This window comes from Nerophis lumbriciformis, linkage group LG10, assembly GCF_033978685.3.
Source record: "Nerophis lumbriciformis linkage group LG10, RoL_Nlum_v2.1, whole genome shotgun sequence".
In the NCBI taxonomy this organism is placed as follows: domain Eukaryota; kingdom Metazoa; phylum Chordata; class Actinopteri; order Syngnathiformes; family Syngnathidae; genus Nerophis; species Nerophis lumbriciformis.
In genome coordinates this window covers 46835365-46863191 of record NC_084557.2, presented here as the reverse complement: position 1 = coordinate 46863191, position 27827 = coordinate 46835365, and the positions used below count along the sequence as shown (strand labels likewise).

The following is a 27827-nucleotide window of genomic DNA, read 5'->3' as shown; positions in this document are numbered from 1 at the left end:
AATTCCAGGTCGTTACACTATGATTTACCAATTAAATGTGTGCTTATTATAGTATCATTTATTAGGAATCTTAATTGTTAAATATTTTTCATGAAATGCTGTTAGTATATTAAATAAATACTAATAAAAATATATTTTTTACAAACGGGAAGTTGCAGCAATGTACACATGATCCCCTGCTTACATCTCATTGTGCAACATGTGAATGTTTTAATGGGAACTAAGTGCAATGTCTGAAAGGGGTACAAATTATTTCCAAAGCAGGACCTCCACCCAGACAAACAATACAAGTACACAGTTCATGAAAAACAATATTTGTTGTTATTGTCATTGTAAGTAAGCCTAAACACTTATATTAGAAAATAACCTCATGGAAATGACTGCTGTCATTTGATTATAATAATAAGAAAATAATGTCTGTCTATCTGTGTTGGCCCTGCGAGGAGGTGGGGACTTGTCCAGGGTGTACCCTGCCTTTTTTTCCATAACTTGAGTTGATTTATTTTGGGAAACCTTGTTACATTGTTTAATGCATCCAGCGGGGCATCACAACAAAATGAGGCATAATAATGTGTTAATTCCACGACTGTATATATCGGTATCGGTTGATATCGGAATCGGTAATAAAGAGTCGGACTATATCGGAATATCGGATATCGGCAAAAAAGCCATTATCGGACATCTCTACTTTCTACCCAATTAAGTGAGAGCTTTTCTTCCTGTCACTCACACAAAATAATTTGGGATTATTATGACAGTAATATTTGAATCCGCCGTGTCTCTCTGTGACCTAGGCTGACTTGGTGCACGCTGATATCGACAGTGCCCTCGGAGACAACAAACATGGCAAGAAAATGAGGCTGCACACACTCAAGTGAGAGGCGCCAGCACACACACACACCTACACACACACACACACACACACACACACACACACACACACACACACACTGAGCAAAAATATTCAGGTATTAGAAGGTGTCAATGATTTCTTCCTCCTTCAGAATCAACCAGGAGAAGATGAAGCATCACAGGGAGACCATCCTCCCAAAGGCGCCCCGAAAGGGGCCCCCGCCTCTTGCAAAGGGACGCGTCGCTGCCCCAAACCCACAAGGTGAGGCTAAAGGATGATTTTATAACGGTATAAAATTGGACAAAAATACACTATAAAAAGTATGAATACCTTCTGTTTGTATATTGGTTACTAACTCAGTAACTAACTCAGTTACTTACACCAAAAAGTAATGCGTTACTGTGAAAAGTAACTATTTAGTCTCTTCTTTTTTGTTTTTAAGTTCCCATTAATGCCCTTTTAGCTTTCATTTCAGTACTGTTATTGCACTGGAGAATAATACAATCTGTTGATCAACTTGACATGCATTTGCATCACTGAACTCTGCTAAGCAATGTGGTCTACATACAACACACAAAGACAAAGATATGTTTCATCCATCCATCCATCCATCTTCTTCCGCTTATCCGAGGTCGGGTCGCGGGGGCAGCAGCCTAAGCAGGGAAGCCCAGACTTCACTCTCCCCAGCCACTTGGTCCAGCTATTCCCGGGGAATCCCGAGGCGTTCCCAGGCCAGCCGGGAGACATAGTCTTCCCAACGTGTCCTGGGTCTTCCCCGTGGCCTCCTACCGGTTCGGACGTACCCTAAACACCTCCCTAGGGAGGCGTTCGGGTGGCATCCTGACCAGATGCCCGAACCACCTCATCTGGCTCCTCTCGATGTGGAGGAGCAGCGGCTTTACTTTGAGCTCCCCCCGGATGACAGAGCTTCTCACCCTATCTCTAAGAGAGAGCCCCGCCACCCGGCGGAGGAAAGTCATTCCGGCCGCTTGTACCCGTGATCTTGTCCTTTCGGTCATAACCCAAAGCTCATGACTATAGGTGAGGATGGGAACGTAGATCGACTGGTAAATTGAGAGCTTTGCCTTCCGGCTCAGCTCCTTCTTCACCACAACGGATCGATACAGCGTCCGCATTACTGAAGACGCCGCACCGATCCGCCTGTCGATCTCACGATCCACTCTTCCCTCACTTGTGAACAAGACTCCGAGGTACTTGAACTCCTCCACTTGGGGCAGGGTCTCCTCCCCAACCCGGAGATGGCACTCCACCCTTTTACGGGCGAGAACCATGGACTCGGACTTGGAAGTATTGATTCTCATCCCAGGCGCTTCACACTCAGATGCGAACCGATCCAGTGAGAGCTGAAGATCCCGGCCAGATGAAGCCATGAGGACCACATCAACTGCAAAAAGCAGAGACCTAATCATGTAGCCACCAAACCAGATCCCCTCAACGCCTTGACTGCGCCTAGAAATTCTGTCAATAAAAGTTATGAACAGAATCGGTGACAAAGGGCAGCCTTGGCGGAGTCCAACCCTCACTGGAAACGGGTCCGACTTACTGCCGGCAATGCGGACCAAGCTCTGGCACTGATCATACAGGGAGCGAACCGCCACAATCAGACAGTCCGATACCCCATACTCTCTGAGCACTCCCCACAGGACTTCCCGAGTGACACGGTCGAATGCCTTCTCCAAGTCCACAAAACACATGTGACTGGTTGGGCAAACTCCCATGGACCCTCAAGGACCCTGCCGAGAGTATAGAGCCGGTCCACAGTTCCACGACCAGGGCGAAAACCACACTGTTCCTCCTGAATCCGAGGTTCGACTATCCGGCGTAGCCTCCTCTCCAGTACACCTGAATAGACCTTACCGGGAAGGCTGAGGATTGTGATCCCATGATAGTTAGAACACATCCTTCGGTTCCCCTTCTTAAAGAGAGGAACCACCACCCCGGTCTGCCAATCCAGAGGTACCGCCCCCGATGTCCATGCGATGCTGCAGAGTCTTGTCAACCAAGACAGCCCCACAGCATCCAGAGCCTTAAGGAACTCCGGGCGGGTCTAATCTACCCCCGGGGCCTTGCCACCGAGGAGCTTTTTAACTACCTCAGCAACCTCAGCCCCAGAAATAGGAGAGCCCACCACAGATTCCCCAGGCACTGCTTCCTCATAGGAAGACGTGTTGGTGGGATTGAGGAGGTCTTTGAAGTATTCCCTCCACCGATCTACAACATCCGCAGTCGAGGTCAGCAGAACACCATCCCCACCATACACGGTGTTGATAGTGCACTGCTTCCCCTTCCTGAGGCGGCGGATGGTGTTTCAAAGGGCCAATTTATTTCAGGCCAGAACAAATTGACAAAACTATTTTAAATAGCTGCAACATAACATGCATAAGTAACAAACAGCATAATAACAACATAGCTGTATACCTGGCTTCACCCAAGGAAGGCACACATGACATAGACAAAGCCTAACCAGGCTTTTTTTTCTCTCAAGGAATTCTGAAATAAAATCATGTCTTCATGAGATCAACACTGTACTGAAGCCCAGAATACTCTACGCATTTCCCCAGTTTTAGTTTAGAGAAAAGGAAAGATTGGCCTGGCCCACTAGCATCCCTCTTTATGTTTGTGAACTTTATAGTCTATACATTTAGTGATGTGATAATCAAATACTCTAGAAGTCTAGAATGAAAGAGTATATAAGATAATTGACAGAGTGTGTGTACCTTCAGTGCTGAATGATGAGCAGAGGCAGAGTTTGGAGTATTTTCTTTAGCTTGCTTTCCATGTTTATGTGCTCACTTAGTTGCTCACTGCCACTGTAGAAATAGCCTGCATGTCTTCTAGCACATACGATGCAATGGCTCTATCAATGATGTCCTGGCTAGCAGTGCCTCCGTTAAAATCCAGCCGCTGTTGGCGGTGGAGGTGGAGTGTGTCTCTCTTTACTAGCTTCGTCGTAGCATGTTGCTTTTGTAGCTGTTTCAGCAGATTTAAATTGCTGTTTGGGCAGTAGACGGGATCTAAAAATGTTATTTTCTTTGTGCTCGACAAAAGAAAAGAAGTGAGAATATCTCCATGTTAAGAAACTCGACTGCGGCTCCGTTGTCAGTAAACACAGACACGCCCCCCCCCCACCCCTCCCTCCTCTCCCTTCCCACACCCACACCCAGACACACACACAGAGCGCGCCTCTTCCCTTTTACACAAGAGATTCAGAAGGACGACACCGCAGCGCTCCAATAAAACACACTCAGATCTTCTGTTTCTAGCTGATACTACACAAAAAATAACATAAAATAACGCAGTAACGCATCATGAGTTACTGAATATAAAAAATAACGCGGTAGACTACGAGTTACCGCCGAAACTAACGACGTTACAGTAACAGTACAGTGTTAGTCCCAACACTGTTTACAACACACACTAATCTAATTTGAATTGAACTACTCTGAATTTTTATTGTCTAAGTCAGGGGTCAGCAACCCGCGGCTCTAAAGCCGCATGCGGCTCTTTAGCGCCGCCCTTGTGGCTCCCTGGACATCTTTCAGAGATTTGTGAAAATGGAAAAATATACATTTTTTTGTTTTAATATATTTTTTGTAGGAGAACAAACATGACACAAACCTTCCTAGTTGTTAGAAATCCCACTGTTTGTATTAAACATGCTTCACTGATGACTTAATTTGGCAAGCTCTGTTGTGTCCTACTAATTTTGGCGGTCCTTGAACGCACCGTAGTTTGTTTACATGTACGACTTTCTCCGACGCTGCCACAGTGAGACGGGTTTCATGCCACTCCTTCTTTGTCTCATTTTGTCCACCAAACGTTTTAAGCTGTGCGGGTGAACTTTGTTGATTTTATTGAATTGCTAGAGTGCTTATCAGGCATATTTGGTCAATGCATGACCGAAAGCTAATCGATGCTAACATGCTATTTAGGCTAGCTGTATGTACATATTGCATCATTATGCCTCGTTTGTAGGTATATTTGAGCTCATTTAATTTCCTTTACTTATGTCCTCTGTGTATTTAATTCAAATTTGCATGTCTCATGACACATTACCTGTATGTAATATTGGCTGCATTTCTCATAGTTGTTTGTGTGCCGTGTTGTTCCAGACCACAGCAAACGTTACCCAGCTTGCCAAAGATTGAAATAGATCCATTAGAAGAAGACAGGCTGCTCTTTCCTTTAACTTGGACACACACATCTATACCTTTGGCCATTCTAAGCCAGTAATTTTCAGGAGATATCTCACCCTCTGAGAAGCCTCTGTTTTACTAATGTTTTCCAATGTTACAAAAATGTGTAGAATAAATATTACATTTCAACATTTCTGTCAATAAATATTTGCGTCAGCCTGCGAAACAGCCATTTTGATAGTAGACTAATATTGATAATATAAACACTTACATCCTGTGTGTCCTTTATTATAAGACTTATACAAGGCTTTAAATTTGTTGCAGCTCCAGAAGAATTGTGTTTTTGTAGTATTGGTCCAATATGGCTCTTTCAACATGTTGGGTTGCCGGCCCCTGGTCTAAGTGGTTCTGAACAGAAAAGATACTAACATGTTGTTTATATTGGGTAATGTTTTCTGCTCTGAATGCACCACATGATTGAATGTTATTGTATGATGTCCGTCTAGTTCATCTACACCAGGGGTGTCAAACTCAAATACAAAGTGGGCCAAAATGTAAAACTGAAAAAGCCGCGGGCCAAGGTTGAACAAATGAACCTTTTAATAGGGACCCAAACAAGTTTTGCATTGAATATTGAACAAGCAAGGCTTATATAACTTTATAGTGACATGCAAAATCGAGTTTCAAATAATAATAATAATAATAATTAAAAAATATCAATGGCATATCAAATACAATTTAAATAAAAATGTTCTATTTGCAGCCTTCTGAGGTAAATATCAACATTAACTTTTTCCACAGGATAATACATTTGAAAATAAAATAACAATGAATAAAACAACCATTCTGGACTTTAAACTGCTCAGTTTGCAACACACTGATCTAATCTCATGTGCCCAAGCCAGATACCTGCCATCTTTTCTTGGATGCTAGTTCATTAATGTCGGGGCTCAGGCTTTGAGCTGAGGCAACCTTCATTATCGAACGAAGGTGTTCATCAGTCATTATATCTCGTATTCCACAGTCTTGGGGGGCGTGTCTTACAGGCACTGCTTTTAACGTCCTCTATGAGCTGTTGTCACGTCCGCTTTTCATCCCTTTTAACAACGTGCCGGCCCAGTCACAAGATATGAGCGACTTCTGCAAGCACACCGACGCGAACGCAACGCATACTTGATGAACAGCGATACAGTTTATACTGAGGGTGGCCGTATAAGCAACTTTAACATTGTTAGAAATATACGCCACACTGTGAACCCACACCAAACAAGAATGACAAACACATTTTGGGAGAACATCCGCACCGTAACACAACATAAACACAACAGAACAAATACCCAGAACCCTTTGCAGCACTAAGTCTTCCGGGACGCTACAAAATACACCCCCCCGCCCCCACACACACAGCTTGTAGCGTCCCGGAAGAGTTAGTGCTGCAAAGGGTTCTGGCCGTCCCATGACCGCGTGGGTTCCCTCCGGGTACTCCGGCATCCTCCCACCTCCAAAAACATGCACCTGGGGATAAGTTGATTGGCAACACTAAATTGGCCCTAGTGTGTGAATGTGAGTGTGAATGTTGTCTGTCTATCTGTGTTGGCCCTGCGATGAGGTGGCGACTTGTCCAGGGTGTACCCCGCCTCCCGCCCGAATGGATAGGCATAAGCTCCAGCCCCCCCACGACCCCGAGAGGGACAAGCAGTAGAAAATGGATGGATGGAGTGTATAGACATTGATATCAGTTGTGCACAGACTTACCTCCTGTGCACAAAAATACATGTATTCAATTGAAATCTTTCATAATGTCTAATTTGTGTGTATATTTGGGTGCAGAAAGACGAGTCTCTGCACAAAATGACCCAGAATCACATGAAAGGTTGGCCCAGCGCATTGAGAAGGATGTGGTGAGTATTCCTTCCGTAATCACGTGTGTAAATACATGCAATGGACATTTAATTGGAAACCTACTAACCTTTAGGCACAATTCCCAAAAAAGTGAAGTTCCCCTTCAACCCCAAGCAGATGCACAAATAATGTAATAATACCTAATATAATAACGGTGTATTATTATGATTACTGTATTTTTCAGACTATAAGGCGCACTTAAAATCCTTTAATTTTCTCAAAACTCGACAGTGCGCCTTACAACCCGGTGCACCTAATGTACGCCATTATTCTGGTTGTGCTTACTGACCTCGAAACAAATGTATTTGGTACATGGTGTAATGATAAGTGTGACCAGTAGATGGCAGTCATACACAAGAGATATGTGTAGATTGCAATATGGTGGCAGTAAACAACATCAAAACTTTAAATGTTCCATTGAGAATATAGAACATTACACAAGGCGCTCAAAAATCTGTCAAAATGTTTTTAGTACGACTTCGGTAAGCTATGAAGCCGCACCGCTTGATGGATTGTCGGCGCATTAAACATACGAGTATTATTATGGTGTGTGTATAAGGACCACAAAATGGCACCCATTAGCAGACATATTACCTGGCGTTTTGTTTTGCATTATTATCGAAAACCAACTTTTCTTACCTTCTGGTACTTGCTGATGTGTAAATGGGATCTGCATAAGTCCTGATGTGTGCGCGTGTCCGTAATTGTAGTCCGTCTTTTTCTTTACCTTCTTTTGTGGCATTCATCTTCCGCTGTTGCCATTTCTAATATAAAGTAGCGTAAAGTTCTTACTTATATCTGTGAGTAGACTAGCTATCAAAGCCCTAAAGACTGTAGTGGGTCTAAGTGAGACCTACATAGAGGTTTTCGTTTCATGTCTCTACGACATTCCTACTGGGAGTTACAGGCAGTTTTGTCTGTGTTTTCTTCCTAGGGGGCTCTAAAGCGCAATTTTGAGTTTGGGGTTTGGTTTTTTGATTAGATCGCAATTTTTGCCAGTCCTGATGTGTGTGTCCAATTTGGTGAGTTTTGAAGCATGTTAAAGGGGTCAAATTACAGCTCAAAGAGGCGGCGGTATAATAATAAAACGCTAGAAATTCAATAGGGTCCTCTGTTCCAAAGGGACTCAGTCCCTAAAAATACAAAAATGAGGGGTATTTTACTTGAACTAAGCAAAAGTATCTGCCAATTGAACACGAAAATTTGGCTGGTCAAGACTTTCCAAAACAAGTAAAATGAGCTAACCTCAATGAACCCAAAAATAGCTTAAAATAAGTATATTCTCACTAATAACAAGTGCACTTTTCTTGGTAGAAAAAAAAAAAGAGACCTTTTTGCTCAATATGTTGAAAAATATTCTTAAATGAAGTAAATGCTAGTGCCATTATCTTGACATAATGATATGCGCTCGGCATTACATTTCTTGAAACCAGCAAACTTATACTAAAAACTAATTTATTGTTCTTAATGGAAAGGCAACAAGGCAAGCGCTTGTTACTCTCGGGGTCTCCTAGCCGCTCAGGCAAATCATATGGTCTAAAAATGCATTTTTCCATGGATAACATGACATCATCGCGTCAAGTGCGTGCTCTTTCAGTCAATTAGTGCGCATATATACAGCCCGGCCCCCGGCCAAAATGTTTTTAATTGTAATTTTGAAGAATTTATCTGAATGTGCATGAACTATTTCTGTTCAAAATTGTTAGAAATGTTAAATGTTTGAATATTAACTGTCAGTTTACTGTACTGTGCCAACTGTACTACTATATGAGTACCGTATTTTTCGGACTATAAGTCACAGTTTTTTTCATAGTTTGGCCGGGCTCCAGTGCAACTTATATATGTTTTTTTCCTTCTTTATTATGCATTTTCGGCAAGTGCGACTTATACTCTGGAGCGACTTAAACCCCGAAAAATACGGTACCTATTTTCTATTGTTTCATTGAAAATTAAACAGCAAAGTCCATTTGGCTGTCATCTGTTTTAATTATGAGACACAATTGTGGAAAAGTCATGTTTTTTTTTTACATGCATGAAATAAGACATTTTTACTTTAAAAAAGTAGTTTTATACTTGTGAGTGTTGATGACACAACAGTTGATATTCTAGTTTCAAGCATGTTTTACTCAATATAGGTCATCAAATCTCAGCAACAAGCTGTAATATCTTACTGAGATCATTTAGGACCAAAACACTTAAAACAAGTAAAACACTCTAACATAAAATCTGCTGAGTGAGAAGAATTATCTTATCAGACAGAAAATAAGCAAATATCACCCTTATTTGACATATTTAATCTTATTTAGATTTCAGTTTTTGCAGTTTGCAATGGACATTTAATTGGAAACCTACTAACCTTTAGGCACAATTCCCAAAAAGTGAAGTCCCCCTTCAACCCCAAGCAGATGCACAAATAATGTAATTATACCTAATATAATAACGGTGTATTATTATGATTACTGTATTTTTCAGACTATAAGGCGCACTTAAAATCCTTTAATTTTCTCAAAACTCGACAGTGCGCCTTACAACCCGGTGCACCTAATGTACGCCATTATTAGGGACCGCAATGTCCCTTTGGGACAGAGGACCCTATTGTATTTTGTGCGTTTTATTATTATTATTCCGCCGCCTCTTTGAGCTGTAATTTGACCCCCTTAACATACTTCAAAACATATTTGACACACACATCAGGACTGGCAAAAATTGCCATCTAAATCAAAAAACCAAACCCCAAAACTCAAAATTGCGCTCTAGCGCCCCCTAGGAAAAAACACAGACAAAACTGCTTGTAACTTCCGGTAGGAATGTCGTAGAGACATGAAACAAAAACCTCTATGTAGGTCTGACTCAGACCTAGATTTCATAAATGTAACATTTTTCAGCAAAAATCAACAGGAAGATGGCAATCCCCCTTCAAAACAAAAGTTTACTAAAAACAGTCACTTTTGCCTCTTTGAGCTGTAATTTGACCCTTTTAACATGCTTCAAAACTCACCATATTTGACACACACATCAGGACTGGCGAAAATTGCCATCTAAATCAAAAAACCAAACCCCAAAACTCAAAATTGCGCTCGAGCGCCCCCTAGGAAAAAACACAGACAAAACTGCTTATAACTTCCGGTAGAAATGTCGTAGAGACATGAAACAAAAACATCTATGTAGGTCTGACTTAGACCTAGATTTCATACATTAACATTTTTCAGCAAAAATCAACAGGAAGTTGGCAATTCCCCCTTCAAAACAAAAGTTTACTAAAAACAGTCACTTTTGCCTCTTTGAGCTGTAATTTGACCCTTTTAACATGCTTCAAAACTCACCAAACTGGACACTCACATCAGGACTGGCAAAAGTTGAGATCTAATAAAAAACCCAAAACCAAAACTCAAAATTGCACTCTAGCGCCCCCTAGGAAGAAAACACAGACACAACTACTACTCAGTAGAGTGTCCGCCCTGAGATCGGTAGGTTGTGAGTTCAAACCCCGGCCGAGTAATACCAAAGACTATAAAAATGGGACTCATTACCTCCCTGCTTGGCACTCAGCATCTAGGGTTGGAATTGGGGGTTAAATCACCAAAAATGATTCCCGGGCGCGGCACCGCTGCTGCCCACTGCTCCCCTCACCTCCCAGGGGGTGAACAAGGGGATGGGTCAAATGCAGAGGACACATTTCACCACACCTAGTGTGTGTGCGACAATCGTTGGGACTTTAACTTTAACTTAAACTTCTCCTAGGAAGAAAACTCTGCCTGTAACTTCCAGTAGGAATGTCTTAGAGACATGAAACAAAAACCTCTATGTAGGTCTCACTTAGACCTACATTTCATATATTGACAACCCCCAGCAAAAATCAACAGGAAGTTTGCAATTCCCCCTTCAAAACAAAAGTTTTGTAAAAAACGGTCACCTTTTTTCAAACATTATCTCCTCTGAACGCGTTTGTCGTGTCGGCTTCAAACTAGCACAGGAGAGAGATTGACCCCTTCTGATTAAAAGTTGACCAAAGAGTTTTAATTACTGCTCCGGTTTGGATTTTATGTGCCGTCAAAGTCGGTCCCGTCCATCGCTGCTTGCGGCTTTAATTCTGGTTGTGCTTACTGACCTCGAAACAAATTTATTTGGTACATGGTGTAATGATAAGTGTGACCAGTAGATTTGCAGTCATACATAAGAGATATGTGTAGATTGCAATATGATGGCAGTAAACAACATCAAAACTTTAAATGTTCCATTGAGAATATAGAACATTACACAAGGCACTCAAAAATCTTTTAATTATGAGACACAATTGTGTCAAAGTCGTGATTTTTTTTTCTTTCATGCTTGAAATAAGAAATGATTACTTTAAAAAAGTAGTTTTACACTTGTGAGTGTTGATGACACAGCTTTGCAACACTTGACATTCTAGTTTCAAGCATGTTTTACTCAATATAGGTCATCAAATCTCAGCAACAAGCTGTAATATCTTACTGAGATCATTTAGGACCAAAACACTTAAAACAAGTAAAACACTCTAACATAAAATCTGCTTAGTGAGAAGAATTATCTTATCAGACAGAAAATAAGCAAATATCACCCTTATTTGACATATTTCATCTTACTTAGATTTCACTTTTTGCAGTGTATTTGTTTACTTATTATGGTATATTATAATAGTAGCTAAGTAATATTAAAAACTAAAATGGGGCCACAACCAAGGGCTGATTCAGACTAATAAGTTCCTCTGTCACGTCATCTTCTTCTTCTTCTTCTTGTCCTTCAGCAAATCCTCAACTCTGCACTGGACGACATTGAGATTTTTGTGGCGCGGGTTCAAAAGGCCAACGAAGCCTTTTCCCAGCTCAACCAGCGCAACAAGAGTAAGAAGAATAAGAAGAAAGGACCAGCAGGTCTGTCTCCCTTTCTTCTTCTGTGGTGGCAACAACAAAGTGACAATATGTCTGGTATTGTTCACGCCGCCATGTTTGTGTCTCTTTGTGTCCACTGATGCATGCGTGTGACCGTAAACACCCCTATGGCTTTTCTTAAGTCATACTGCAAACACTCTGATTTCATTGCAGGGGTATTATTATTATTATTATTATTATTACTTATTTGTTTCATAGTGGGAATATGAATTGAGATGGTTGTTTGCGTTGTGGAAGACATAACATTAAAAACGCAACCATGCACTTTATCAATCAATCAATCAATCTTTATTTATATAGCCCTAAATCACAAGTGTCTCAAAGGGCTGCACAAGCCACAACGACATCCTCGGTACAAAGCCCACATACGGGCAAGGAAAAACTCACCCCAGTGGGACGTCGATGTGAATGACTATGAGAAACCTTGGAGAGGACCGCATATGTGGGTAACCCCCCCCCCTCTAGGGGAGACCGAAAGCAATGGATGTCGAGTGGGTCTGACATAATATTGTGAGAGTCCAGTCCATAGTGGATCCAACATAATAGTAAGAGTCCAGTCCATAGTGGGGCCAGCAGGACACCATCCCGAGCGGAGACGGGTCAGCAGCGCAGAGATGTTCCCAGCCGATGCACAGGCAAGCGGTCCACCCCGGGTCCCGACTCTGGACAGCCAGCACTTCATCCATGGCCACCGGACCTGTGCCTCCCCCCTCAAGGAAGAGGGGAGCAGAGGAGAAAAGAAAAGAAACGGCAGATCAACTGGTCTAACAGGGGGGCTATTTAAAGGCTAGAGTATACAAATGAGTTTTAAGATGGGACTTAAATGCTTCTACTGAGGTAGCATCTCTAATTGTTACCGGGAGGGCATTCCATAGTACTGGAGCCCGAATAGAAAACGCTCTATAGCCCGCAGACTTTTTTTTGGGCTCTGGGAATCACTAATAAGCCGGAGTTCTTTGAACGCAGATTTCTTGCCGGGACATATGGTACAATGCAATCGACAAGATAGGACGGAGCTAGACCGTGTAGTATTTTATACGTAAGTAGTAAAACCTTAAAGTCACATCTTAAGTGCACAGGAAGCCAATGCAGGTGAGCCAGTATAGGTATATATATATATGTATATATGTATATAAAGGTATATACAGTATAGGCGTAATATGATCAAACTTTCTTGTTCTTGTCAAAAGTCTAGCAGCCGCATTTTGTACCAACTGTAATTTTTTAATGCTAGACATAGGGAGACCCGAAAATAATACGTTACAGTAGTCGAGACGAGACGTAACGAACGCATGAATAATGATCTCAGTGTCGCTAGTGGATAAAATAGAACGAATTTTAGCGATATTACGGAGATGAAAGAAGGCCGTTTTAGTAACACTCTTAATGTGTGACTCAAAGGAGAGAGTTGGGTGGAAGATAATACCCAGATTCTTTACTGATTCGCCTTGTGTAATTGTTTGGTTGTCAAATGTTAAGGTGGTATTATTAAATAAATGTCGGTGTTTAGCAGGACCGATAATCAGCATTTCCGTTTTCTTGGCGTTGAGTTGCAAGAAGTTAGCGGACATCCATTGTTTAATTTCATTAAGACACGCCTCCAGCTGACTACAATCCGGCGTGTTGGTCAGCTTTAGGGGCATGTAGAGTTGGGTGTCATCAGCATAACAATGAAAGCTAACACCGTATTTGCGTATGATGTCGCCTAGCGGCAGCATGTAAATACTAAAGAGTGCAGGGCCAAGAACCGAACCCTGAGGGACTCCGCACGTTACCTTAACATAGTCCGAGGTCACATTATTATGGGAGACGCACTGCATCCTGTCAGTAAGATAAGAGTTAAACCACGACAAGGCTAAGTCTGACATACCAATACGTGTTTTGATACGCTCTAATAAAATATTATGATCGACGGTATAGAAAGCAGCGCTAAGATCAAGAAGCAGCAACATAGATGACGCATCAGAATCCATCGTTAGCAGTAGATCATTAGTCATTTTTGCGAGGGCTGTCTCCGTAGAGTGATTTGCCCTGAAACCGGATTGAAAAGGTTCACAGAGATTGTTAGACACTAAGTGTTCATTTAGCTGCTGTGCGACAATTTTTTCGAGGATTTTCGAAATAAAGGGAAGGTGGGACACCGGTCGGTAGTTTACCATGAGGTCAGGATCAAGGTTAGGTCTTTTGAGCAGAGGATGAATACTTTATGAGTTGGGAAATTGTGTTAGATGTAAATATAAATGGAATACAATGATTTGCAAATCCTTTTCAACCCATATTCAGTTGAATGTGCTACAAAGACAACATATTTGATGTTCAAACTCATAAACTTTATTTTTTTTTTGCAAATAATAATTAACTTAGAATTTCATGGCTGCAACACGTGCCAAAGTAGTTGGGAAAGGGCATGTTCACCACTGTGTTACATGGCCTTTCCTTTTAACAACACTCAATAAACGATTTGGAACTGAGGAAACTAATTGTTGAAGCTTTGAAAGTGGAATCCTTTCCCATTCTTGTTTTATGTAGAGCTTCAGTCGTTCAACAGTCCGGGGGTCTCCGCTGTCGTATTTTACGCTTCATAATGTTATGATCCGCTGCCCGGATCATAGTTTGTTTATGTTTTCTAGTCACTTGTGTTTTCAGCACCTCTTGGTTTTGTTTGTTTTCAGTTGCCATGTCGACCGATTACATTCACCTGCCTCTGGTTAGTGTTCGGGACGCGCACCTGTTGCCCGGGCACTAATCAGAGGGCTATTTAGTCTTTGCTCTGGCCTCCCTCGGTCTGGCTTTCTAGTTTGTTCTTACACAACTGATGACGACGATTATTTACTGTTCTTTAGCTGCTAGTTTTCACGCTAGGCTATTTTGGCTTGCTAGCTCCCGCGCTAGCCCTTTTGTTTTTGCCTTTTGTGCTACGTGTATGTCTTTTGTTTATTCATCGTATGATTTATATTTTAAATAAATCATATTCCTACCTGCAAGCTGTGTCCGAAGCCGTCTGCATCCTTGGGAGAACAACACCCGCATCACGATGCGACCTCGTCGTTACAGTTGTGTAAGAACAAACTAGAAAGCCAGACCGAGTGAGGCCAGGGCAAAGACTAAATAGCCCTCTGATTAGTGCCCGGGCAACAGGTGCGCGTCCCGAACACTAACCAGAGGCAGGTGAATGTAATCGGCCGACATGGCAACTGAAAAAAAACAAAATCAAGAGGTGCTGTAAACACAAGTAACTAGAAAACATAAACAAACTATGATCCGGGCAGCGGATCATAACACATAATGCGCCACACATTTTCGATGGGAGACAGGTCTGGACTGCAGGCGGGACCAGGAAAGTACACGCACTCTTTTTTTTACGAAGCCACGCTGTTGTAACACGTGCTGAATGTGGCTTGGCATTGTCTTGCTGAAATAAGCAGGGGCGTCCGTGAAAAAGACGGCGCTTAGATGGCAGCATATGTTGTTCCAAAACCTGTATGTACCTTTCAGCATTAATGGTGCCTTCACAGATGTGTAAGTTACCCATGCCTTGGGCACTAATGCACCCCCATACCATCACAGATGCTGGCTTTTGAACTTTGCGTCGATAACAGTCTGGATGGTTCGCTTCCCCTTTGGTCCGGATGACACGATGTCGAATATTTCCAAAAACAATATGAAATGTGGACTCGTCAGAACACTTTTCCACTTTGCATGACTCCATCTTAGATGACCTCAGGCCCAGAGAAGCCGGTGGCGTTTCTGGGTGTTGTTGATAAATGGCTTTCGCTTTGCATAGTAGAGCTTTAACTTGCACTTACAGATGTAGCGACCAACTGTATTTAGTGACAGTGGTTTTCTGAAGTGTTCTCGAGCCCATGTGGTGATATCCTTTAGAGATTGATGTCGGTTTTTGATACAGTGCCGTCTGAGGGATCGAAGGTCACAGTCATTCAATGTTGGTTTCCGGCCATGCCGCTTACGTGGAGTGATTTCTCCAGATTCTCTGAACCTTTTGATGATATTATGGACCGTAGATGTTGAAATCCCTAAATTTCTTGCAATTGCACTTTGAGAAACGTTGTTCTTAAACTGTTTGACTATTTGCTCACGCAGTTGTGGACAAAGGGGTGTACCTCGCCCCATCCTTTCTTGTGAAAGACTGAGCATTTTTTGGGAAGCTGTTTTTATACCCAATCATGGCACCCACCTGTTCCCAATTAGCCTGCACACCTGTGGGATGTTCCAAATAAGTGTTTGATGAGCATTCCTCAACTTTATCAGTATTTATTGCCACCTTTCCCAACTTCTTTGTCACGTGTTGCTGGCATCAAATGTTTATGAGTTTGAACATCAAATATGTTGTCTTTGTAGCATATTCAACTGAATATGGGTTGAAAATGATTTGCAAATCATTGTATTCCGTTTATATTTACATAGCACAATTCTCCAACTCATATGGAAACGGGGTTTGTAAGAATACTGTTCAAATACGTTGACTTTGAATGATGTTTCAACTCTCTTAAAGTAGCATTGTTGTGTCATTTGACACTTTTTCTGCATGCAAGACATTTCTCTATTCAGAGATTCTGTTTCTCAACTCTGGAGCTACTTCAGTACACAGCAGGGGTGTCAAACGTACGGCCCGAACAGGTTCTATCCGGCCCGCGGGATGAGTTTGCTACATATAAAAATGAGCCGAAATTTTTGAATGAAAGGAACAGCTGTTCTAAATGTGTCCACTAGATGTCGCAAAAGCAATTCATTGTATCTTTGTAGATTATGCTACATACCGTATTTTTCGGAGTATAAGTCGCTCCGGAGTATAAGTCGCACCGGCCGAAAATGCATAATAAAGAAGGAAAAAAAACATATATAAGTCGCACTGGAGTATAAGTCGCATTTTTTGGAGGAATTTATTTGATAAAAGCCAACACCAAGAATAGACATTTGAAAGGCAATTTAAAATAAATCAAGAATAGTGAACAACAGGCTGAATAAGTGTGTCATGACTTGGTCTTGGGTGTGTGCTTTTCCGGGATGCAACGGAAAGTTGGCTCGGGCGAGACGGGAATGAAGGTACATGATTTATTTATTATTATCAAAAAAAAGGAATAAATGAAAGCGCGCACAGTGGCGGAGAACAAACTATGAAAAACAAAAAGACTATAAACATGGAACAAAAACTTACTTTGACAAGGGACATGAAGCAGGATCTTAGAGGATGAAGAGAGTACATAAGCATAAATGTGGAGAGGTCGTCAGAACGACAAACTGAAAAGAATGAACTTAAATACTATGGACATGATTAGTGAAAGCAGGTGCGTGACTCAAAACGTGAAACAGGTGCGTGACGTGACAGGTGAAAACTAATGGGTTGCTATGGTGACAATCAAGAGTGCACAATGAGTCCAAACGTGGAACAGGTGAAACTAATGGGGTAATCATGGAAACAAGACAAGGGAGTGAAAAGACTAAACTAAAGAAACTAAAGAGTCCTATAACTAAACAAAACATGACTTAAAACAAAACATGATTACACAGACATGACAAAGTGTACGTTATATGAGGCATAAATAACCAACTGGTATGTTAACGTAACATATTATGGTAAGAGTCATTCAAATAACTATAACATATAGAACATGCTATACGTTTACCAAACAATCTGTCGCTAAATCCCATGAAATCTTATACGTCTAGTCTCTTACGTGAATGAGATCAATAATATTATTTGATATTTTACGGTAATGTGTTAATCATTTCACACATAAGTCGCTCCCGAGTACAAGTCGCACCCCCGGCCAAACTATGAAAAAAAAAAATGCGACTTATAGTCCGAAAAATACGGTATTTGTTTAATAGTGGGAATATGAATTGAGATGGTTGTTTGCGTTGTGGAAGACATGACATTAAAAACGCAACCATGCACTATTTGAAGGAGCAAAGTAAGAATACTGCCCAAATACGTTGACTTTGAGTGATGGTTCACTTCTCTTACAGCAGCATTGTTGTGTCATGTGACACTTTTTCTGCATGCAAGACATTTCTCTAATCAGAGATTCTGTTTCTCAACTCTGGAGCTACTTCAGTACACAAACCCCGTTTCCATATGAGTTGGGAAATTGTGTTAGATGTAAATATAAACGGAATAAAATCATTTTCATCCCATATTCAGTTGAATATGCTACAAAGACAACATATTTGATGTTCAAACTGATAAACATTTTTTTTTTTTTTTTTGCAAATAATCATTAACTTTAGAATTTGATGCCAGCAACACGTGACAAAGAAGTTGGGAAAGGTGGCAATAAATACTGATAAAGTTGAGGAATGCTCATCAAACACTTATTTGGAACATCCCACAGGTGAACAGGCAAATTGGGAACAGGTGGGTGCCATGATTGGGTATAAAAGTAGATTCCATGAAATGCTCAGTCATTCTCAAACAAGGATGGGGCGAGGGTCACCACTTTGTCAACAAATGCGTGAGCAAATTGTTGAACGGTTTAAGAAAAACCTTTCTCAACCAGCTATTGCAAGGAATTTAGGGATTTCACCATCTACGGTCCGTAATATCATCAAAGGGTTCAGCGAATCTGGAGAAATCGCTGCACGTAAGCAGCTAAGCCCGTGACCTTCCATCCCTCAGGCTGTACTGCATCAACAAGCGACATCAGTGTGTAAAGGATATCACCACATGGGCTCAGGAACACTTCAGAAACCCACTGTCAGTAACTACAGTTGGTCGCTACATCTGTAAGTGCAAGTTAAAACTCTCCTATGCAAGGCGAAAACCGTTCATCAACAACACCCAGAAACGCCGTCGGCTTCGCTAGGCCTGAGCTCATCTAAGATGGACTGATACAAAGTGGAAAAGTGTTCTGTGATCTGACGAGTCCACATTTCAAATTGTTTTAGGAAACTGTGGACGTCGTGTCCTTCGGACCAAAGAGGAAAAGAACCATCCGGATTGTTATAGGCGCAAAGTGTAAAAGCCAGCATGTGTGATGGTATGGGGGTGTATTAGTGCCCAAGACATGGGTAACTTACACATCTGTGAAGGCACCATTAATGCTGAAAGGTACATACAGGTTTTGGAGCAACATATGTTGCCATCCAAGCAACGTTACCATGGACGCCCCTGCTTATTTCAGCAAGACAATGCCAAACCACGTGTTGCATCAACGTGGCTTCATAGTAAAAGAGTGCGGGTACTAGACTGGCCTGCCTGTAGTCCAGACCTGTCTCCCATTGAAAATGTGTGGCGCATTATGAAGCCTAAAATAGCACAACGGAGACCCCCGGACTGTTGAACAACTTAAGCTGTACATCAAGCAAGAATGGGAAAGAATTCCACCTGAGAAGCTTAAAAAATGTGTCTCCTCAGTTCCCAAACATTTACTGAGTGTTGTTAAAAGGAAAGGCCATGTAACACAGTGGTGAACATGCCCTTTCCCAACTACTTTGGCACGTGTTGCAGCCATGAAATTCTAAGTTAATTATTTGCAAAAAAAAGAAAGTTTATGAGTTTGAACATCAAATATGTTGTCTTTGTAGCATATTCAACTGAATATGGGTTGAAAAGGATTTGCAAATCATTGTATTCCGTTTATATTTACATCTAACACAATTTCCCAACTCATATGGAAACGGGGTTTGTAGATGATACTAAAAAAAATAAAATACATAATGTTAGTGCATCAGTCGAGGAAAATGATCAAACTACATAAATAACATCCTGTAATTTGATTTTGATATTATTTTTTATCTTGATAGATTGAAAATTAACACCAGTGAGTTGACTGATGAACATTATCACATCATTTATTCAGCAAATATAAATGACAACAAATAAAGATAACATACTATTAACCGCAACATGTAAGTGTAAAAAAAAAAAAAAAAAAATTATGATTAGTACATTTTCAGAATGTGTTTGTTGTATTTTTTGAAGTTGTCTTCATTTTTAAGTTATCATGCCGTGATTTTACTAGTTCAGCCCACTTGGGTGTAGATTTTTCTCCGTGTGGCCTCCCCTGATCTAAAATAAGTTTGACACCCCTGGTATACATGAATTTGAAGATTTCAAAGAAAATTTTACATTTTGATTTACAGATTGTTTTCTAATCTGGATCTAATGTGGAGACGTTTTATGAGCAGACTAGATCACAACCTCCTCCTGTTAAAGATTATTTGAGATGGATTCCAGGTTGAGAAGGCTTTATGGTAAACATTCTTGCTTATTGGTTGACCTAACCTTTAGCAGAGATGGTAATTGTGTGAATGCTCCAAAGCATTCACACATATGGTTTTCTACACCAAAATGCATCTATTTATTATTCAACTTCAACATATTCTTCTTCTTCTCCAGATTTTGGCATGCTCTACCTTCCACATTTTCAAACTTGCCAACCTTGAGACCTCCGATTTCGGGAGGTGGGCGTGGTCGGGGTGGGAGGGGGCGTGGTTGGGGCGTGGCTAAAAGGGGAGGAGTATATTTACAGCTAGAATTCACCAAGTCAAGTATTTCATATATATACAATATATATATATATATATATATATATATATATTTATAACAAATACTTGACATTCAGTGAATTCTAGCTATATATATATATATATATTTTTTATTTTTTTATTTTTTTTTTCAATTATATGTATATATATATATATATATATATATACGTATATATAAATTAATTGTATTATATATATATATATATATATATATATATATATATATATATATATATATATATATATATATATATATATATATATATATATATATATATATATATAAATAAATACTTGAATTTCAGTGTTCATTTATTTACACATATACACACACATAACACTCATCTACTCATTGTTGAGTTAAGGGTTGAATTGTCCATCCTTGTTCTATTCTCTGTCACTATTTTCCTAACCATGCTGAACACCCTCTCTGATGATGCATTGATGTGTGGCACGCACAAAAGTGCTTTCATCAAATGCACTAGATGGCAGTATTGTCCTGTTTAAGAGTGTCACAACATTGCTGTTTACGGCAGACGAACTGCTTTACGGTAGACGAAAACGTGACTGCTGTTGTTGTGTGTTGTTGCCACGCTGGGAGGACGTTAATGAAACTGCCTAACAATAAACCCACATAAGAAACCAAGAACTCGCCCTCCATCATTTTACAGTTATAACGTGATTAGACAGGTATGCTGGTTATATTGTGGGTTAGCGGACTCGGGTCCTCATGGACCCGAGTCCGCCTGAATTTCGGGAGATTTTCGGGAGAAAATTTGTCCCGGGAGGTTTTCGTGAGAGGCGCTGAATTTCGGGAGTCTCCCGGAAAATCCGGGAGGGTTGGCAAGTATGCATTTTTCACCTGATTCAAACCGTTCCAACTTCAAACTGTTCAACCTATTCGGGAATCGCTGGCTTTCCCTTGACAAATTCCAAAAATTCCCAGATTTTCCAGATTCCTCGGTTTTCTGGGACATTTTTTTCCTATTCAAAATGAATTGGCCATTTTTCAAACATTCACCATTTCCACATTTTTCAACCTATTTAAACCATTCTACCTTCAACCCATTCCACCATTCTGGAAATTCAAACTATAATGTTTCCAAGTTCAAAAAAATTCCAGGATTTTCCAGAAGTCCTATTTCCAGCCTTTTTTCTGGCGACTACTCTTACTTGCCAACCCTCCCGGATTTTCCGGGAGACTCCCGAAATTCAGCGCCTCTCCCGAAAACCTCCCGGGACAAATTTTCTCCTGAAAATCTCCCGAATTTCAGGCGGAGCTGGAAGCCACGCCCCCTCCAGCTCCATGCGGACCTGAGTGACGTGTCAACAGCCTGTATTCGCGTCCGCTTTTCCACAATATAAACAGCGTGCCTGCCCAAACACGTTATAACTGTAGAATGACCGAGGGCGAGTTCTTGGTTTCTTATGTGGGTTTATTGTTAGGCAGTTTCATTAACGTCCTCCCAGCGCGGTAACAACACACAACAACAGCAGTCATGTTTTATTCTACCGTAAAGCAGTTCGTCTGCCGTAAACAGCAATGTTGTTGTAATATATTGAGTTGGAGGCAATAACCAGGCGAGGTGATGAAGTACGTCTCTTTACTGTACACTTCAGAACAGACTCACACACTTGACGTCAGGTGCGCAACACCACGTAAATCGTTGGCCAACCAAAAAGTAACCCCAGTACGCTATAGCCAACACTCACCAGGAGATGGCAACAAACAAACATAGATCACTCTATTACATTCCTCCCCTTTTAGAAATATAGAAGTTACTCAAAATAAATAAACAACCCAACCAAAAAATGCAGCAGCTCAATTAAAAAACTGTACTTAGGCCACATTCTTTTTTTTTTTTTTTTTAGTACTGAACTCTTAACCCTCATTTGTAAACAATAACATGCTTATTATACAAACAGTATTTGTACACCTTTAACACAGATTTTTATACTGTCTTCAGAGATTCCGTTTTTTTTGGTGGTACTCGAAACCTTTCTGGGCACCTGCGAAAGGGTGTTCAGCATGGTTAGAAAAATAGTGACAGAGAATAGAACAAGGATGGACAATTCAACCCTTAACTCAACAATGAGTAGATGAGTGTTATGTGTGTGTATATGTGTAAATAAATGAACACTGAAATTCAAGTATTTCTTTTATTTATATATATATATATATATATATATATATATATATATATATATATATATATATATATATATATATATATAATAATAAAATAAATATATATATAGCTAGAATTCACTGAAAGTCAAGTATTTCTTATATATATATATATATATATATATATATCAGAGGTGTGGACTCGAGTCACATGACTTGGACTCGAGTCAGACTCGAGTCATGAATTTGATGACTTTAGACTCGACTTGACAAAATGTAAAAAGACTTGCAACTCGACTTAGACTTTAACATCAATGACTTGTGACTTCACTTGGACTTGAGCCTTTTGAATTGACATGACTTGACATGACTTGCTACTTTCCCCAAAACCCAAAGATGAAAAAGTTATTCGGGAGCGCTCCGTATTTTTCATTGTGTACTTGTCTATCAGCGTTGCGTGTGTCAGCTGGTGTGGTCTCAGTACAACAGCCAATCAAATTAGATCTACTTTGTTTTCATCACACATCATTCATCCAATCAAATTGCAGGACAACCAACGAAGAAGACATGTCCAAACCACACGCCAGTGAACAAAAAATGATACCTAAAATAATTTTGTTTGGGTATAAAAATTACGAGGTGGTCAACACAAAACGGTTTGCAGTATGCAACACATGCGGTTCGAAAATTACTGATGGAGAGGAAACAACTTCCAACTTCGTCCGGCATTTGAAGTTGCACAAAGAACGGTAAGTTTTGAATGTAAGATAACGTTTATTGGCTAAGTAACGTGACTTTTATTTGCTGTGTAGTTAAATCAGTGAGGCTGTAAACTCACTGCTAACGTTATAACGTTATTGCAAACACGGGAATCTGTTGCAGTTCACTACCTTATTCATACTTTTTGTTCAGTGATTTTTTTTAAGCAGGGTTACGTTAGTCAATATATCACACGTAACGTTAGACGGCGGTCAGCAGCACCGCGTATTTTAGCCACCTAAAAAAAGACAAAAATAGTCAAATAAAGGTCAGTTAAAATGTATACTATATTATGAATATGTGTACCGTTTTAGCTAGCTTTCTGACATACTGTTGGTTGTTTACCTCAGTGGTCCCCAACCACCGGGCCGCGGCCCGGTACTGGTCCGTGGATCGATTGGTATCGGGCCGCACAAGAAATAATTTTTTTTTTTTCTTTTTTTAATTAAATCAACATAAAAAACACAAGATACACTTACAAGTAGTGCACCAACCCAAAACAACTCTCTCCCCCCTTTTGTTCTGGGCATTGAACATGAAGACTCTTCCTTCACTGTTCCAAGTGGCCATGAGAGTCTCGGCAGTGCCTGCCTCCAGTGCTCCAGTGGAGCGAGTTTTCAGCCATGGTGGCATCATACTACGCCCCCATCGTGCACAAATGACTGACAGACTCTTGGCTAATTTGGTCTTTTGCAAATGCAATGCAGCATAGGGCCCTGACATATAAAAAGTACAACTTTTTTGTTATGTTCACGTATATGTCATGTTTTTTCAATGTTAACACTTTTGTACAAATAAGTACATTTGCACTTTATTTTTCAATGTGTTTGTTCTGTAAAGGAATGAGTTAATGTTTAAAATGACTGGTTAATAGTGCTATTATAAAGTGCAATGTCAGCACAATTTTCTTTCCTGCAATTTAAAATGCACTTGTTTTAATAAATAAATACAGCGTTTGAAAAGCATACACAATCTGTGTTAATATATTAGTCTGTGGTTAAAAGGACTTGAAAGGACTCGAAACTCAAAATGCAGGACTTAGGACTTGACTTGAGACTTTCCAGTTTTGACTTTGGACTTGACTCGGGGCTTGCCTGTCTTGACTCGGGACTTGACTCGGACTTGAGGGCAAAGACTTGAGACTTACTTGTGACTTGCAAAACAATGACTTGGTCCCACCTCTGATATATATATATATATATATATATATATATATATATATATATATATATATGAAATACTTGACTTGGTGAATTCTAGCTGTAAATATACTCCTCCCCTCTTAGCCACGCCCCCAACCACGCCCCCCCACCTCCCGAAATCGGAGGTCTCAAGGTTGGCAAGTATGCGACTACTCCTTCCACATTTTTCGACGCATTTCAACCGTTTTACCGTCAAAACATTCCTCTTAATCAGGACAAAAAACAAAGTTGTTTTTTGAACTACAAAAACTCTCGGTTTTCCCGAAATTCCAGGAATTCCGTAATACCATTTCTCAATTCAACATGTTACTGCTTCAACATTTCTCAACCGATTTGAAAAATTTCAACGCCAACCATTTCAACTCATTAAGACCATTCAATTTTTTTCCCATTTAAAAAAAAAAAAAATCCATTTTTTTCTGAAATTCCCAAATATTTTTAGAATTTCCCATTGAAATCAATGGGACATTCTTCAAAGTTCCACAACTCCCACATGTTTCATTTAATTCAAACTGTTCCAACTTAAAAAAATATTCAGCCTGTTTGGGAATTGTGTGCTCTACTTCAACAATTCTAAAAAAAATTCCAAGGATTTCAGTTCAACTTCGGCATCGGAGCATTCGCACGCAATTTCTTCAGGAATTGCCTCATCTAGTTTAGTGTTAAGTTTCATCCAGTTTCCTTCAACAATGTCATTTTAACCGTGGCCAAAGAGTGAGAGACTGCTGGTAACACTATGAAAGTGCTCATTGTTTTTGTTTTTGCCTGCTTGTTGACAGAGGGCATGCTGACCCTGCGAGCCAAGCCCCCCTCTGAAGAAGAGTTCATTGATAGCCTGCAGAAACTCAAGCTGGCCTTCAACCTCTTGGTGAGATATCACAGCCTCTAAGCCACCTTTTCTTGTTCTCATCATGACCTCAGTGCTCATTGGCTCTGTCGTTGGATCCATTACAGGCCAAACTGAAGAAACACGTCCAGAATCCAAGTGCGTCAGAGTTGGTGCATTTCCTTTTTGGCCCTTTGGAATTGGTAAGAGCTACACTTTTACAAACCCCGTTTCCATATGAGTTGGGAAATTGTGTTAGATGTAAATATAAACGGAATACAAATCCTTTTCAACCCATATTCAATTGAATGCATTTTTGCAAATAATAATTAATTTAGAATTTAATGGCTGCAACTCGTGCCAAAGTAGTTGGGAAAGGGCATGTTCACCACTGTGTTACATCACCTTTTCTTTTAACAACACTCAATAAACGATTGGGAACTGAGGAAACTAATTGTTGAAGCTTTGAAAGTGGAATTCTTTCCCATTCTTGTTTTATGTAGAGCTTCAGTCGTTCAACAGTCCGGGGTCTCCGCTGTCGTATTTTACGCTTCATAATGCGCCACACATTTTCGATGGGAGACAGGTCTGGACTGCAGGTGGACCAGGAAAGTACCCGCACTCTTTTTTTACGAAGCCACGCTGTTGTAACACGTGCTGAATGTGGCTTGGCATTGTCTTGCTGAAATAAGCAGGGGCACTTAGATGGCAGCATATGTTGTTCCAAAACCTGTATGTACCTTTCAGCATTAATGGTGCCTTCACAGATGTGTAAGTTACCCATGCCTTGGGCACTAATACACCCCCATACCATCACACATGCTGGCTTTTCAACTTTGCGTCGATAACAGTCTGGATGGTTCGCTTCCCCTTTGGTCCGGATGACACGATGTCGAATATTTCCAAAAACAATTTGAAATGTGGACTCGTCAGACCACAGAACACTTTTCCACTTTGCATGAGTCCATCTTAGATGATCTCGGGCCCAGAGAAGCCGGCGGCTTTCGCTTTCAATAGTAGAGCTTTAACTTGCACTTACAGATGTAGCGACCAACTGTATTTAGTGACAGTGGTTTTCTGAAGTGTTCCTGAGCCCATGTGGTGATATCCTTTAGAGATCGATGTCGGTTTTTGATACAGTGCCGTCTGAGGGATCGAAGGTCACGGTCATTCAATGTTGGTTTCCGGCCATGCCGCTTACGTGGAGTGATTTCTCCAGATTCTCTGAACCTTTTGATGATATTATGGACCGTAGATGTTGAAATCCCTAAATTTCTCGCAATTGCACTTTGAGAAACGTTGTTCTTAAACTGTTTGACTATTTGCTCACGCAGTTGTGGACAAAGGGGTGTACCTCGCCCCATCCTTTCTTGTGAAAGACTGAGCATTTTTTTGGGAAGCTGTTTTTATACCCAATCATGGCACCCACCTGTTCCCAATTAGCCTGCACACCTGTGGGATGTTCCAAATAAGTGTTTGATGAGCATTCCTCAACTTTATCAGTATTTATTGCCACCTTTCCCAACTTCTTTGTCACGTGTTGCTGGCATCAAATTCTAAAGTTAATGAATTAAAATGTTTATCAGTTTGAACATCAAATATGTTGTCTTTGTAGCATATTCAACTGAATATGGCTTGAAAATGATTTGCAAATCATTGTATTCCGTTTATATTTACATCTAACACAATTTCCCAACTCATACACACACACACACACACACACACACGAGGCATAACCTCAGGAGCGGCTGCACTAACATAACGTAGGTTTTATCAAGCTAGAACCACACCCTGCTGGAAAGAAGCAAGCTGCTGTGGTTGACTTTGCATAGACGTGCTGCACTTTTACCCGGAAACTCCAAATTTGCTTGATACGCTTGAGATAAAGCAGCAGTTTAACATTTTAAAGCCCCTCATTCAACATGTAGTCAGCAGTCTGTGACTGAATATACTAGAACACTTTTTCGGTACATATTTGTTCGCTGTAACTTGAACTAATGTACTAAACCCGAAACCGGTGACGTTGCCACGTTGCGTAATTGGTAAATAAAAACAGAATGCAATGATTTGCAAATCCTTTTCAACTTATATTCAATTGAATAGACTGCAAAGACAAGATATTTCATGTTCCAACTGAGAAACGGCAAATAATCATTAACTTAGAATTTAATGGCAGAAACACATTGCAAAAAAGTTGTCACAGGGGCATTATTACCACTGTGTTACATGGCCTTTCCTTTTAACAACACTCAGTATTGTCAGGCTTGTCACTAACAGTTTGGTTATGTTTTGGTTTTTCCTCTGTGTTTGTGTTTTATTTCCTGTCAGCACTCATCATTTTGGTTCCTTTTCCTGCAAGTGCTTGTTTCCCTCACCTGTACCTGCTTGGCAGTCTGGCACACCTGGTGGCAATTGCCAATCAGGCTACTATTTATACCTGCCTCGCCCTCCTCTAAGTAAGATGAGATATCTCAAATAAGGGTGATATTTGCTTATTTTCTGTCTGATAAGATAATTCTTCTCGCTAAGCATATTTTATGTTAGAGTGTTTTACTTTTTTTAAGTGTTTTGGTCCTAAA

The 27827-nt window shown here is 40.5% G+C and overlaps 1 protein-coding gene across 2 annotated transcripts in view; it reads left to right on the top strand.

The window, feature by feature from the left end:
• Positions 1–27827, top strand: part of eps8l2 (EPS8 signaling adaptor L2) — a 142279-nt gene that overhangs the window by 90287 nt on the left and 24165 nt on the right. For both annotated transcript variants that reach the window (XM_061969527.2, XM_061969526.2), the window contains 6 exons: positions 795–874; positions 1005–1114; positions 6841–6911; positions 11681–11807; positions 25202–25290; positions 25377–25451. In XM_061969527.2, coding sequence (XP_061825511.1) covers positions 795–874; positions 1005–1114; positions 6841–6911; positions 11681–11807; positions 25202–25290; positions 25377–25451 — 552 coding nt within the window. The remainder of the gene's footprint in view (positions 1–794; positions 875–1004; positions 1115–6840; positions 6912–11680; positions 11808–25201; positions 25291–25376; positions 25452–27827) is intronic.